This window comes from Protobothrops mucrosquamatus, unplaced genomic scaffold (genome assembly GCF_001527695.2).
Source record: "Protobothrops mucrosquamatus isolate PMUCROS unplaced genomic scaffold, P.Mucros_1.0 scaffold3278, whole genome shotgun sequence".
In the NCBI taxonomy this organism is placed as follows: Eukaryota; Metazoa; Chordata; class Lepidosauria; order Squamata; family Viperidae; genus Protobothrops; species Protobothrops mucrosquamatus.
This window is the reverse complement of record NW_015389269.1, coordinates 128943-144009: the sequence shown is the minus strand read 5'-3', so window position 1 is coordinate 144009 and position 15067 is coordinate 128943. Positions and strand designations below refer to the sequence as shown.

At 37.7% G+C, this 15067-nt stretch overlaps 1 protein-coding gene across 1 annotated transcript in view; it reads left to right on the top strand.

The window, feature by feature from the left end:
• LOC107297389 overlaps window positions 1–15067 on the top strand; it is a 44988-nt gene that overhangs the window by 9995 nt on the left and 19926 nt on the right. Inside the window, exons 2-6 of the mRNA XM_029286304.1 lie at window positions 275–563; window positions 977–1199; window positions 2169–2375; window positions 4899–5049; window positions 11800–12113. Coding sequence (XP_029142137.1) covers window positions 275–563; window positions 977–1199; window positions 2169–2375; window positions 4899–5049; window positions 11800–12113 — 1184 coding nt within the window. The remainder of the gene's footprint in view (window positions 1–274; window positions 564–976; window positions 1200–2168; window positions 2376–4898; window positions 5050–11799; window positions 12114–15067) is intronic.

Genomic DNA, 15067 nt, shown 5'->3' with positions numbered 1-15067 from the left:
GGGTCCAAGTTATAGTGTGGCAAAATGCCTGTTTAGGAGCAGGGGATCGATTTGATATATTTTTTTCACATGGGGCAAAAATGAGCAAAATACACTTGTTTTTCTGCCTACAAGTGAGAAACCCAACTCTACCAGTGAGTCCTATGGCATAATTCAACAATTAGGGTATAAGTGTTTCTCCTCTGCCTTAGAGTTAGTGAGATATTTGCTATTTTAAGTGAACAAATAGTGAGAGAGAAGATGAGTGAACATTTGCTTTTTTATATATCTATAGGCTGGCTCTGCAGGAAAAGGAACAGCTCTGGATATGAGTTCAGATGTTGATCTGGTTATCTTCCTCAGCTGCTTCTCCAGCTTCCAGGATCAAGCAGAGCAGCGTGAACGTGTGATCAAGGACATTGAAAAGAATTTGAAGAGGTGTATCCAGACGATTGCTTTCAGAGTTGACATCTTGTCACCGAGGCAGAAGGGAACTCCTCCACGTTCACTCTCAGTCATCATCCAGGCAAAAAAGAAGACAGAGTCGGTAGAGGTGGACATCCTCCCAGCATATGATGCTTTAGGTGAGAAGCTAGTCACAAGCTTTCTTATTAATTCTGCTATTAGCAAACATAGGAACCATCAGCATGACTATATAGAGAACCATCATGGGTCTTTATATTCTGCATGTATCAGGAGGCACTTCAGCGGAAACTTCTGCTTATCACCTTGGGGTGTAATCCATCTGGTCCTGGTGATATGAACTCGTCTAGGCTGGACAGGTGCTCACTTACCATTTTCTTGCCTATCTTAACTTGTGTTTCTATACTGTTTTTTATGGCACTATTTTTGATAGGTTGGTCTGTTTTTTCCCTTTGTGTAAAGACAGATGGAGATGGACATGATAGTTGTTGATGGCCTTAAAAATGCACAATAGGATAAATAATATCACACAAAAATCTTGTGATAGTTTCCTTTGGTTCCTCTCCCATCCTAGGTCCGATAACGTCTACATATGTGCCACCTAAGGAGGTCTATATCGACCTGATTGAAGCCAATGGAGACCCAGGAGAGTTCAATACTTCCTTCACAGAGCTGCAGAGGAATTTTGTGAAACATCGTCCACCAAAGCTGAAGGATCTGCTACGGCTGGTCAAGCACTGGTACAAAGAAATCAAGAAGGTGAGCTGTTATGAGAGAGAGGGGGAGAGGCTGGAATAGTAACAGGAGGAAACAACCAACCAATGTTCTTTTGCATGTTAAATTACTTAATAGTTTTAAGTGATTTTTATAATATGCTTTGATTGTAGGTTTTATTTTTCATCTCCCAGAGTCACTTTGTGTAAAGTGGGTGGCCCTATAAATTTGATAGATTTGTTACATATCTCACAAACAACTGGGAAGAAAAGACTGAAAACATTCAAAGAGTTTTCACCTTAATGAACTCACCAACAAATGAGGGTTGGGGGCTCCTATGGCAGTTGCCAAGATTCTGTACTTCTAGTGTTTGCACTGAAACTCCCTCTTCTATACTGAAGTCCCCATGACCTTTGCTTCCTTGGTCATGCCCTGCTAAACTGGTCTTGACATTGTCCAACTTGTATACAACCAGTCATTTCCTTGGCATCCTATCCCTTTGCCCAACTTTTCTGGCCTGCCACCAATTAAGTCTTAACCTCCATAATAATAGTAAGAATCAGATCTTATTGTGGTCCTCAGTTTTTCTTCCCCAAAATAGAAGTCAAGAATCAGTATTAGTTTTCCTTACTCCACCTTGGGTCTGGATGTCCTGGGAAAATATCCATAGAGACAGATATAAAGGCAATGTTACATCTGACTTTTAATTCTATTTGCTAGAGCCAGTATGGGCCAGCTTGCTATGGTATTCAAAATATTGGGATAGCACCAGATAGATTCAAATTTGATTCTGTTTTTATGAAGATATCTTGAAAAGCATCCAGCAGGAAAAGCTGGTGCAGAAAAAAATAATCTATCTACTGAAATTGGCTGATGGAAAAGCAGCAGCTACAACAAGAATAGACAATTTGTGGAGTGTGTTATGTCCTAAACCTTTGTGCAGGGAACAGATTTCCCCAAATTTATTGAAATTTAGCATCAAATAACCAGCAGCAACCAGAGATCAGGACAAGATAACTGAATGTATCAAGTCTCCAATGGGCTTTATACAGTGATTTATTTTTAAAAATCCCTACGTATTCAGAAACAAAATGGCCTCATGGNAAAGAAGCAGAGCAATTCAACATGGCAGAAGGATTTTGCACAGTGATGAAACTGATCATTCACTACCAAGACCTCTGCTTCTATTGGACTAAATATTACAGTCTTAAGGCTCCCAGAATTGGGCTCCATGTGAAAGGAAAATTGAGGGAGTCACGGTAAGGATATTATTTCTTTCTTTCTTTTTTTTAATTTTTTAAATTCATTTTCCAGCTTTACATTTAAATATTTGAAAAGTAACGTGGCGGCTGGATTGATTCATAATTCAATAACATACAAATTTCTTTAGTACAGATCACAAACTATTATATTAAATATTTCCTCTCTTTTCCCCTTAGTATTTACTGTCTCACATTTAAATTAGTACAATTCTTATTATATCAATTTAATAAAATAACTTTCTTATATTTATCAATACTTTTTAGTTTATACATATCTTAGTCATTTTAACATTCAATCTTTTTAGACAATCAATGTCCTGATAAGTTTTTCCCAATTTTTAGTTTCCCATTAATATTTAAATTCAACGTTTAATATTGATAGTTTCCAAGTTTTAAATAACCCCAATTTCCTTTATCACAATTCATCCCAAGATCTTACATCAGCTGGTTAATAATACAATATAATATTCTTATTTTCTAGTAATTTCCAAATATCTTAATTTAATAACCAAAATGTCTCTTATTTCAACATTTAATGCTTCCTCTTTTTTCTCTCAATCTCTACTATCTCATATTTAAGCTAGTAATTTTTGTTATTACCACTAAATAAAAACATAGTTGTTACATTCATCAATACATTTTTAGTTTATATATATTTTAATTGCCCTTATATTCAATATTCAATATTCAAATTTAACTATTAATGTTTATATTTCCAAGTCTTGAATGACCAGAATATCCTTTAACTCAACTCATAACAATTTCTAATATTCAAGTACACATCTTATCTATTTGAGAATATTCTATTTTAATTCTCACTAGTAAGTCAAAATCCCAATTTTCTTCAGTCTTATTCTAGCTTTCTTTCTTTGCCAAATTGTCTTCCATGTCCATGCTTTTGAGTCATCAAATAGATCTCTCTGTGTTGTTATATATGTTGTTTGACGTAGAAAAAAACCATCTGATCGCCATTTTTTGAGAGGACTAACAAATTGTCTCTCTATTTTTTCATCTTGATTTAGTTGTCTTAAAATGTTTATCTTCTCTTCAGTCTGTTGTTCTTCTTGATCATCAGGTTTCTTCTGATTTATGTAAAAAATCTTTTCCCTTTTTCATATTGTCAGTCCCTTTTCTGGGTTTTCCATTGATTGTATTTGTTGATCAGTTGAATCCACTGTCATAGTATTTAATTGGTCCACTTTTTCCGTTATATTCTGTATAGTTAATTTTTCAGTTGTAATCTAAATTTGAGTTTGTCTATCTGGGCTGACATCCCATTCCTTTCTTATTTCATCAGTAGCTGTAAGAATAGTTTGGTAAATTGCTTTCAGCATAAAAAGAATCTGTTCCTGATCTTCCTCCATATTCTCTTAGTAATGTATTATGTTAATAGCTTTGCAATCAGAGAATATAAAAAAAATTCAGTAAGTATGGAACACAGCTTGGTTTCACAGCTCATATCTCAAGGTTATAAGTCTTATCTATTTGTCTAGGCTGTCAGCCAAGTCTCTTTTAAACAATAACAGGTTGTAATATCAGGTTTAGCCACAGGATGTCGCCCCTATATTTAATTTTTTCCTTTAGGTCCAAAGTTTTTATAATCTTTTCAGTTTACTTCTTTTTTATAAGTAAAAACCCAGATCTTCAGTAAAAATAGAAAGTCTTTTAGTCCACAAACTTTAAGAAGTAAAATTCCAATTAGGATCAAGTTATTCTTGCAGTGTTTTTAAACTCCCCTGGATAGTCAGTCGCTGCTGTTTTTAGAGGGAGGGGTAAAATCTCCCTTCCCTCTCCACAGAGGGGAAAGTACTTAAGCAGCTTATGCAGGTAAAAAAGATAGTTAGGATTTAAGAGAAGTAGATCTCACCCTGTGTCTTCTGCGCTGCTTTAAAGTTGCTTGATGGTAAGTGTGACTTCGGCTGTCTGTAGCCTAGTGACGAGCCATATTTCTATGGCTGGTCTTTTGTCCGCCAGTTTGGAGGGCTGCCCCGGATCAAACGGAAGAGCTACCACTCTTCTGCGCTCATGGGGATCCCCTCCTTGCTGGTGGCCCCTACAGGGCGACTTTCGACGCTTTCCAGGGTCCTCCAGCGATGCGAAACTGGATGCGGAAGACGGAGCTCGCCTTCCAGACATCCATGGCAGCCGCCTCGGCAAACCGGAAGCCAGGATATTACTTCTTTCTTGTTGTCTTTTCTTACATAAGCTTTCATTCAGTTGTGTAAAGTGATAATCAGACTGTATTTCTCCTGAATTGTCTTATTTAGCCTACATGTTCTGGCATTCTTCCATTGTACTTGAATATTTTGGGGCAAGAAAAATATACTTATTACTCTTTCACATTTGGAGAAAACTGCTTTTCTGATAGCTCCAAATACAAGAGGATGAAAGAGGTAGAAGAGTTGTACTGGAGTAACATATTTTTTTTATTTCTTATGATAACTAGCTGTGCATTTCTCCTGTGAGTTTAATGAAACACTTTATAATTTTTTTAAAAAAATATATGCATATTTATTGCAGTCCAGTGATTATCGATCCAGCAGATCCAACAGCAAATGTGGCCAAAGCCAGTGGAGAAGCTTGGGATCTACTGGCCAAGAATGCTTCTTATTGCCTGAAGCAGTCTTGTTGCATGAAGAATGGGGAACCTATCAAATCCTGGGATGTGCAGGTAGTGTTCATTTATCATTTTCTTTGTAATAGACAACTCAGAAAAATCATTATTTTTATGTCTTGGAATACTTCAGGTACTGTATAATGTTTACAGATGAATTATGCAAAGATTCTGAAACCTTACAAGATTCAATATCTTAAAATGAAATGGGTTTTCTGACTGGCTTTCCCTAGTTGAACCAATGAAAATAATTTTAAAATGGATAACTATATCATATTAGAGTTCTGTGCTTAAATGTGGTTTGTTCAGTTAAACACAACTCAAGTGCACTAAGCCATAATGGGTGAGAGTCTCGGATGAATTAGCCTAAACAGTAGCTTTCTATCAGTCAGGTTCAAGAGAAGTTCTTCAGGGTTATTCCTGCTTGCTTCCAGGTGGGGAATGAGATGTGAAGCAAAGCCATGCATTTGAGAGGCAACTGCAACTTTACCACTAAAGTTTAACCAATGTTCTATTCAGTGTTTGAGGGGGAAATGGCAAATAAGTAAAGGAATAATCATTACTTTAGATTTTTCCTTTAGAAAAATCAGGTAAATAATCCATTCTGGAGTTATTTTTCCCTTTGTAAGAAAAGAAACACAAAACACAGTTGTCAATGCTGCTAACATTGGATGTTTTTGCTTTGACAACATTTTCTTCTTATGTTTTACTCTTAGAGTTAGAGTTAGATGATGCTGGGGGAGGAATGTACATGAGAGTTTAGCTAGACATAATAATACTGAACCTAGTGTGTGAACCAAGGTTATTGAAATAAGAGATGATAAGAATTGGTGGGCTGGAGAACTGGAGGGAAAGCCTGCATTTCAAACTAATTGGAGAATGTGATTTATGACTGCTAATTGGAGGAGGGAATTGTGCTTTGATACTATGTGCTCAGGGGAGGGGAATCCAGTTTTTGGCTTCGATTGTGTTAGTGCTGATGCTGTGCTTCTCAAATAAAGATTCTTTAAGGTAAACAATGCCTCGAAGTTCTTTGAAGAGTTTCAACTGTCGGAGCCATGACAGCAGTATCTCTGAGAACAGGCTGCTGAGAATTCATTCTAGAAAACTATTCTTTTTATTACATTAAGTTTTGTTTGTACGTTGACACCATGCTTCTAAATCTTACCACTTTTAACATATATGTTACAAATGTCAATTTAAAGTTAAAAGAGTTTGGGGGGGAAGGAAGGGGAGAGCAGAGGAGGGAAAATTTTTAAAGGTATCAAAGGAATGCAGTTTTATTAGACAATATTTGTTGCCTCACTCTCAAAGGAGTGAGGCAAAATTTGGTTACATCATTGGTAGTGGTCATATGATCTCCTAAAAAATAGGAAATGTATTATTGGTGGTCTCTCCCTCAGAATTCCTTTTTTTAAAATAAATATTTTATTGATTTTCTGTTTTTACAATCAAGTGCCTAATTAAACAACGTGGTGACTGGGTCTATTAGTAATTTCATGGTACATGTAAACTTCTTCAAACATAATCCAATATTACACTCTCCAATACATCCTCTCTTCATCTGGTAATAGACATTTTTCCACACTAAGCAAGTACAATTCTTATTGTAAATAAATTTACAATTGACTATCAACATTTGTTATATTTTTCTAAAGGTATCAATAATATCAGTTTAAAATATCTTTTAACCAAAGCGTATCTTAATTGCATTTACATTCATTATCCATTTATTCAATCTATATCCTATTTTCGCTTTTTTCAGTTCTGATTCCTTTCTAGTAATAAACATTTTTCCAAACTAAGCAAATACAATTCTTATTATTGTAGGTAAATATAGAATTGCCTATTGATATTTATTATATTTTCTAAAAATGTCAATAATATCAGTTTAAAATGTATTTTCTAACCAAAACATATCTTAATTGCATTTGCATCCAAAATCCATTTATTCAGTCAAAATCCTATTTTCACTTTTTAATTCCCATCCATGTTCAAAATATCCCAATCATTTATAATTTCAAAACAAGTTATATTTGGGTAACCAAAAGTTTCCCCTATTCAAAATTCTTAACATATTCTTCTTTCCCTTTTTTATAACAGGATATGATATTCTGATTACAAATCCTATCTATCTAATTATAATAATACTTCCATTTCTAACAATCTATTCTTAACCATATTCAAACATCTAATTGATAATGTAACATCCCCTCTAACAGGTCAAAGCTTCTGTTTCTTTCAGTCTTACTCTTGCTTTCTTCCTTTGCCAACTAACTTTCCAAGTCAGTACATTTGGATCATCAAATAATTCTTCCTCTATTTTTGTATATATTATTTGAGTCAAGAGAATCAATTTAGTTAAGGTATTTTTGGAAGAACTGGCCCATTGATATTCATTAAACAGCTCCCTCCTTCTCCATTTCCCCACAGTTCTATTGACAGAACCATTCCATCAGTTCTCCTTCCTTATCCTCCAGTAAGTTCTGAGACTTTGATTTGTAGAATGTCTGCTCCATTTCCAATATTCTTGTTGTGTCTTCTAAGTCTTCATTTATCTGAGTCTGGTCACAATTTTCTTCCTTCAGATTCTCAATATTTGTGTCAGCATTTTCTATTTTTCCCTCTGTTTTCTGAGTTGCTGGTTCCTTCTCTGTATTTATTTTCTGGGTTTGTAGATTAAAGTTAAAAAATTGTTCTTTTATCTCCTTTGTGTTTCTTTTAAACTCATCACGAACTAAAGTGATTGTTTCTTGTATTGATTTCAACATGGAGAGAATTTCTTTCTGTGATTCATCAGTATTTTCTTGTTAATATGGCAAACTGAGGCTTCTGGAGACAGGTGTTAAAGATGGTTTTTCACCATTTAGAATTAATTAGGAAACATCCATTTTATTTTTTGTAAGTAGTCTTTATGAGTTTATCCAACCAACTAACCGTTCTAAAACCTCCCCTAAGCAGATATAAATAAAGTTCAAATTTTTCTGTCCAATGAGAAAGATATCTTTTCTGTCCAGAGAAAAAAAAAGAACCATTACAAGTTGTTTAATAGTCAAGATTTATAATCCAAAGTGTTCCAAAATATTCCATCATATCCGACAATAGCAGTGGTGGGATTCAGCCGGTTTGCACTGGTTCAGTAGAAGTGGTAGCTAAATTTTGTTGAGTTCAGAAAACCGGCTGAACCCATGCTGCTTCTGCAAGTCCGTTCTAGGCCTCGGAGGCCTGGAGGAGGTCTCCCAGGCCTAGAATGGCCCACCGGAAGTACATTGATGTCACTTCCAGAAGTCCTTTCTAGGCCTGGTGGAGGCCTCCCAGGTCTAGAACGGCCCACCAGAAGTGCGTTGATATCAGTTCCAGAAGTCTGTTCTAGACCTGGGAGGCCTGGAGGAAGCCTCCCAGGCCTAGAACAGCCCACCGGAAGTGCATTGATGTCACTTCTGGAAGTCCATTCTAGGCTTCGGAGGCCCAGGCCTGCATCCATGCAGAGAACCGGATGTTAAGGTATTTGAATCCCACCACTGGGCAATAGTATATATGTCTTCTTCAAGAGAATAGATCCACAATTCAGTTCTAGAAGTCAGTATTTTTGTTCATAGTTCAGACAGGCCAATTTTAAAATGATATTATTGTCTCTGCCACACAGATAAGCTGTCCCAAGCCTGTTCCATTTTCTTAGCTGCAAATTTCAAAAGTCAGAGCTTCAAGGCCAGCCAAAGTCTTATCTCACTCTGAGCTTCAAGCCAGGTTGCTTTTAGGCAAAAATAAATTGTAGAGCCGTACATTCACCACTAGATGTCATCAACACCGTTTTTCAGTTTTTAAAACCAAAACTTATATTATAAGCTTTTCCAGCCTTTTTTTTAAAAAAAAAAAAGTCTTAAAACACTTTTAGTCCCCAAGTCATATATATATGTATTAGTTCCAAGTTAGTCTTATGGGTTTCTCCTTTTCCCCAGGTAATTAATTTGCCGCTTTCCTGAGGGAATGGAGTGAAAATTCCCTTTCCCTTCTCTTCGGGGGGAGTGCTTTGGGCAGATTTTCAGGAAAAGGTCTTAAATTCATAACGAGAGGCTTAGGTCTCACCCAGTTTCATCCACATTGCTGTAAACTTGTTTAGTAGGGCTTGGTGTCTTCTGTTGACAGCAGCTTCTGACTGGCTATGCAAATGTAGCCAGTTTTCCCCCCGCCGGTTTGGAGGGCCTCCTCGGATCAAACGTGAGAGCTGCCAGTCCCCCCAATGATCAAACGAGGGTCCCCTCCTTGCTTGCCGTCTCTATGGGGCGGCTTTCGACCCTTTTCAGGATCCCCAGTGGGGCGAAATCAAACACGGAAGATGGAGCTCGTCTTCCAGCATCTGCTTCGCCGCAACGCCATAGCTGGAAGCCTCTTCCTCAGAATTCCTTTATGAGAGGCTAAATTAATACATCATACAGGTTTAAATAGAAATTACCATATAACAGGATATGCTGAATATCCTCCATGATATGAGAGTCACAAGGGCAAAGTCATTTGTGGAATCTTTCCATGGGAGATTTACTGCCACTTCCATTTCATGTTCAGCTCAGGAGGATTTGTTTACTTCATAAATGAAGTTATCCAACTTGCAGCATGTCATTGTGAAAAAGCAATAGCCCTCCCATTTCAATTTTAAAGGGACTTGAGCAAGTGATATGAATACCTCATTAAACAGAGCTGATTTGAGCCAGCTCTGCCCTACATAAATCTCATAAACGTTTCATCACAGTGAAGTTGTTACTACGTAGCACAAAATGAAATACAAGTGAATTATATACCAGGACAGTGATCTTATATATACATTTAAACTTCCATATTTACAACAGAAGAAGTTCAGTGTTTTGGAATAGACAAATCTAGGTACAGACCTAAGCTGCACTTGGAGTAGGAGAAGGCATCCTAATCTTTTCACGCAGCAAAATGGATTGGACCAATCCTGTAGTTGGTCATTTATCATTGTATATCATTTATCTAGGATAAACTTCTAGAACGTTTCTAGACCAGGGGTCCCCAACCTGTGGTCTGCGGCCCATTACCAGTCCATGGCCTATTTGCAACCAGGCCCCGTGAGTGGCTGCCTGGTGTGCATGTGTGTATATTCACGCACAGCCCTACTCACATGAGTGTCACAGGCACTCACAGCCCCACTTCATGAGCGTCTCATACACACTCATGGCCCCACTTGGTGCAAGCGTTGCGGGCACTCGAGGCCTCACTGACATGAGGGTCACGGGCACTCAGACCTCACTCACACAAGCTTTGCTGGCACTTGAGGCCCCACTTGTGCAAGTGTCACGGGTGCTCTTGGCCTACTCACCCCTCCCACAAAACCATCCCCTCTTTTCCCCTCCCCCCCTCCGGGCCGTCAACCTGGAAAAATTAGAGAACTCTGTTCTGGCCTGTATATCAATAACACACATTATTATTATGGTTGGTTGCATAATCAGCCAGATGTTCAGATTGGATTTCATATTTTTATCCACCTATTGAGTCCTTCTCAGGAACCTGGGTTAAGTGGAAGTTGTTGTTTGATAGTGTTAAAAGTATTGTCACAGGATGTAAGCTGTTCCAAATAAAACTGTCTTTTTCTGTTGATGATGGTGATTTTATCAATGTCAGTGGTGTTCAAGTGGTGCTCCAGATATTTTGGAAATGCACCCAAAGTGCCTATCACTATTAGTACTATTTTTGCTTTTGCTACGGTCAATCTATTTCTATTTGCAGGTTTTTGTATTTTGTGATTTTTTCCAGTTCTTTCTCTTCTCTTCTGTTATCTCCTTAATGCAATGTCCACTATCTAGAATTTTTTTATCTTATCAATTGTTAAATCTGGGTTGTTATGTGGCAAGTACTTGTCTAATTGAATTCTAAAGTCCAGAGCAGTTTAGCTTCTTCATTTTCTATTACTTTGTCTATTTTATGGTTCCCATCAGTTCCTCCTTGCAGGCAAATGTATTATTATTATTATTATTATTATTATTATTATTATTATTATTATTATTATTATTATTATTGTTGTTGTTGTTGTTGTTGTTGTTGTTGTTGTTGTTGTTGTTGTTGTTGTTATCTTACCTTTTTAATATATATAACTTAAGAAGGCAAACACACCTAATACTCCTGCCACCTTGCAAAGTGGTTGGGCTGAGAAAGGAACTGGCCCAAAGTCATCCAACCAGCTTTCATGCCTAAGGGAGGCCTAGAATTCACAGTTGTACCTAATACTAGACAATTATTACCTGTTGGGTGATCCTTTGAGAGATATGTAGTGCAGTATGATGTAAGAACAAATACAATAAACAAACTTCAATAATAAGTCAAAATTTACCTACCAAAAGAGATAAATAGAATGACCCCAAACAGCCAAACAGCAGTGGCAGCGGGAGCAATTTCCAACTTCCTGCCAGCTTCCCTATTGGGAAACTGGAAGGACTGTTGGAAATCACAAACATGTGACCATGGCTGTCTGTTGTGGAGCTTTAGCAACTAGAACTTTGCCAATACAACTATTCTTAAGACCTTGAAATTTCAGTTTCATGGGAGTATTGGGTCCCAGATTTTATATGCATTCTGTAAGTTGGTGGATTTTCGGTACCTTGATTCAAAAATTGTTGTGCCATGATGTACTGTTTTGCTAACTGAAGATTACAAACAGAGAAAAACTGAGAGTATTATCTGTAAATAATATATAGATATTATACATTACTGATTTATTATATGTTACTGGTAGGACAATTATGTTCATAAATGATGTTTAATGTTTTGGTCAATTGTTTCACCTTTTTCTTTTAGCCAACCCGAAACATTGAGGTGACGGTGAAACAACGGACAGGAACACCTGTAGTTATATCATGCAACCCTCTTCAACCTATCATGTACATCAAGAAGAAGATTGGGAACGAAGGGCATACCTGTGAGCTATATTTGGAGGAACTTGGGCAAGAAAATGTAGCCTTGCAGAATGATAAAAGATTGGCAGATTATGGTATATTCTATGATACTACCATCCGGCTACATCTCAAGAGTATGAAAAAGAATATGATCATTTTTGTGCTCTTTTCTCTTTTCTTTCTTTTTCTTTTTTACATTTATTTTGTTAAGTTTAAGTAGCTTAGATCAGGGCTTTTCAACCAGTGGTACGGGTACCACCTGTGGTACATTGGCATCTGGCAGGTGGTACGCGACCATCCTAGAAAAGTGGTAGTGGTGGAAGGGAATGAGCTGAACCGGTGGCAGCACCGCACAAGCCTGAGCGAGAGATGGCTGGAGCTGCAGGGCTGTCAGGGCTCAGCGGAAGCGCCAGGATCAGCACTTCTTCGAGGTTGTCAGGGCTCAGCAGAAGCACCAGGATCAGCACCAGGCTCCAGCTGGAGCTCAGCGCTGATCCTGGTGCTTCTGCTGAGCCCAGAAGAAGCGCCGATCAGCTGGAATGTTGCAGCATCTCCAGGGTCTTGTGATTTACATTCAGATGCTTGGCAATTGATTCATATTTATGATGGTCACAGTGTCCCAGGGTCATGTGAAGTGACCAAAACCTGCTGCAACCACCCAGCAGACAGGGGGAATAAAAACCAAACACCCCCACCCCACCCCCGCTGCCAATCCTCAACAGAAATGTTCACAACAATGAAAACCTCGGACAGGAGGAAGAGCACCGCAGGCGGTTTCTTGCTCGGCTGTGCCTTGGGGGGCACTTTTTTCAGTGCTATTGTAACTTTGAACAGTCACTAAGCGAACTGTTGTAAGTCGAGGACTACCTGTACTTTATCACTTTTTTCCTTTTTGGGGGGGTCATCAAGTTTTTGACACCTTGCTAGGCGACTGGTGGTACTCGGATATTGCCATATCCTAAAAGTGGTACAATGAGTGAAAAGGTTGAAAAGCCCTGGCTTAGATAATATATTGAATAGTGATATAAATTTATTATTGTGAAATGTTTATTTTAATTGCACAATTAACAATTATAACCTTCTGTTTCTATTGTATAAACAAGCTACTTTTTGTGTTTTATGTAGTATTATTTGTATTCTATAATAAAATAATTAATTTGGAGAAAAAATGGCTGTGATTTCAAACAATCATTTCCTGAGCTACACTGATATATCCCTAACCAGATCTCAGATTTACTTTTTACAAACGAGAAGCTAATCTCAGTTTCTTCTTATGAAACATCATTATACTTACCCAGCTTTAAGAGTTACTGAAGTCTATCATAAATGTTTACTGTAATTATTTTTTTAAAAAAATGCTTAGGAAAATACTAATATTCATGATTTGAGCAGAATTTAAAATAAAGAACATTTGCTCTTGTCTATCTCCATTCCTCTGTGAATCTGGAAGAGAATTTTATGCGGATATTTGCAATTTGACCTACTGTGAAATATAGAGGAATTTGTTAAGTTTTTAAGTCTCGAGTTACCTAACATAATGATAGCTATGGCATGCCACAATTCTCTCATGAAAATACAGACTATTCCATTTTATATAAGTATATCTGAAATGACTGCAAATAGCCATAAGGTGGTGTAAGAACATCACTAAAACATTTTAAATGACTGAGGAGTGTAGTGGCCATATTTAAATTTTACATGTCTGAGAAAGCAATTTTAGTTTCATAATAAATAACTGATACACAATAAATCACTTGAAGACTGAAAAAACCAATGAAACTACATTTTGAAATATAATTAGTAGCAGTGCTTTTTTTCTTTAAAAAAAAAAAAAAAGGTGCCGGAACTCACACACGTCATACAACCCGCCTTGCCTACCCTACAAGGTTCCATCCAAAAAAGGTGCCAGAACTCCATTCTGGGCATTCTATGAGAAAAAAAAGCCCTGATTAGTAGTATATTTAGGATTTTTAAATTCAGTTTACATGGTCAGTCATAACATTGTTTAGGCCAGTGGTGGCGAACCTATGGCATGGGTGCCAGAGGCGGCACTCAGAGCCCTCTCTGTGGGCACACGCGCCATCGCCCCAGTCCTAGGCCTTCAGCTGGGTTTTATATAATCTTTTTGCTTTAGGCCTCCACCGCCGTGTGCAAAAAAAAAAAAAGGTTCAATCAGTCAATTTTAACTTCTTGCGGGGAAAAAAAAAGATCTTGCAAAGTTGGAATTGATTGAACTTTTTAGTCCCACCCAGTCTGCTGTTACCACTGCAGCCACGCCCACCCAATTGGCTATGCCCACTCAATTGGCCATGCCCACCCAATTGACCACACCCACCCAATGGGCCACACCCACCCGGCACTCGACGACGCATAAGTGGGTTTGGGGTTGCAGTTTGGGCACTCAGTCTCTAAAAGGTTCGCCATCACTGGTTTAGGCAAAGTAAAACTACCATTTATTTCCCCCATATAAAACTACATCCACTTTTTAAAAGAAAAGACAAGTAGCAGGTGTTTTTTTTAAATTTTCAGATAGTTTTTTTTCTCTCAGGAAACTAAATCATTATAAAGCTTAAGTTAGGGATGCTGGGTTTATGAATGAAAAAAATTAAGCTGTTTTTCATATCAAATAAGGAAAACTTATTACTCTGTACAGGGCTGCAACCAGGATAGTGGCCCCTTCAGAATTCAAGCCATTTGAGAAATTCATACCCCTGCAGGCAAACACACCCTGTCGTGATGCATTAGCCACTTAGCATGCCCTGTCCTCATTTTTTTTCTGGGGAGCTTCTATCTACCAGCTACATTTGATCCTTCTGCAATTCTAATTCTTCAACCTGCTGATACCTACCTTTGAATGAATATATTTTGGTGGGGGTCATGTAAGAGCTGTGGAATTGTGATCAGTTTGGTGTCTATAATGATGCAGGGTTATGTAATCTGTTGGTAGTCTGGCATGCCTTGTTGCCTTATTCCAAGTCAGATGCAGCCCATGTATTGCAGCCCCATGTTGAAAAGTTCTCTTCACATCAGACAACAATTGGAGATTAACTTGAATGCATTATAAGTAGTCCTCAGCGACTGTTTGGAGTTACAACAGCACTGAATGAGTGATAGTTACGTCCAGTCCTTGAAATTCAGTCTTTGGCAGCACCTCACACGATCATGATTGT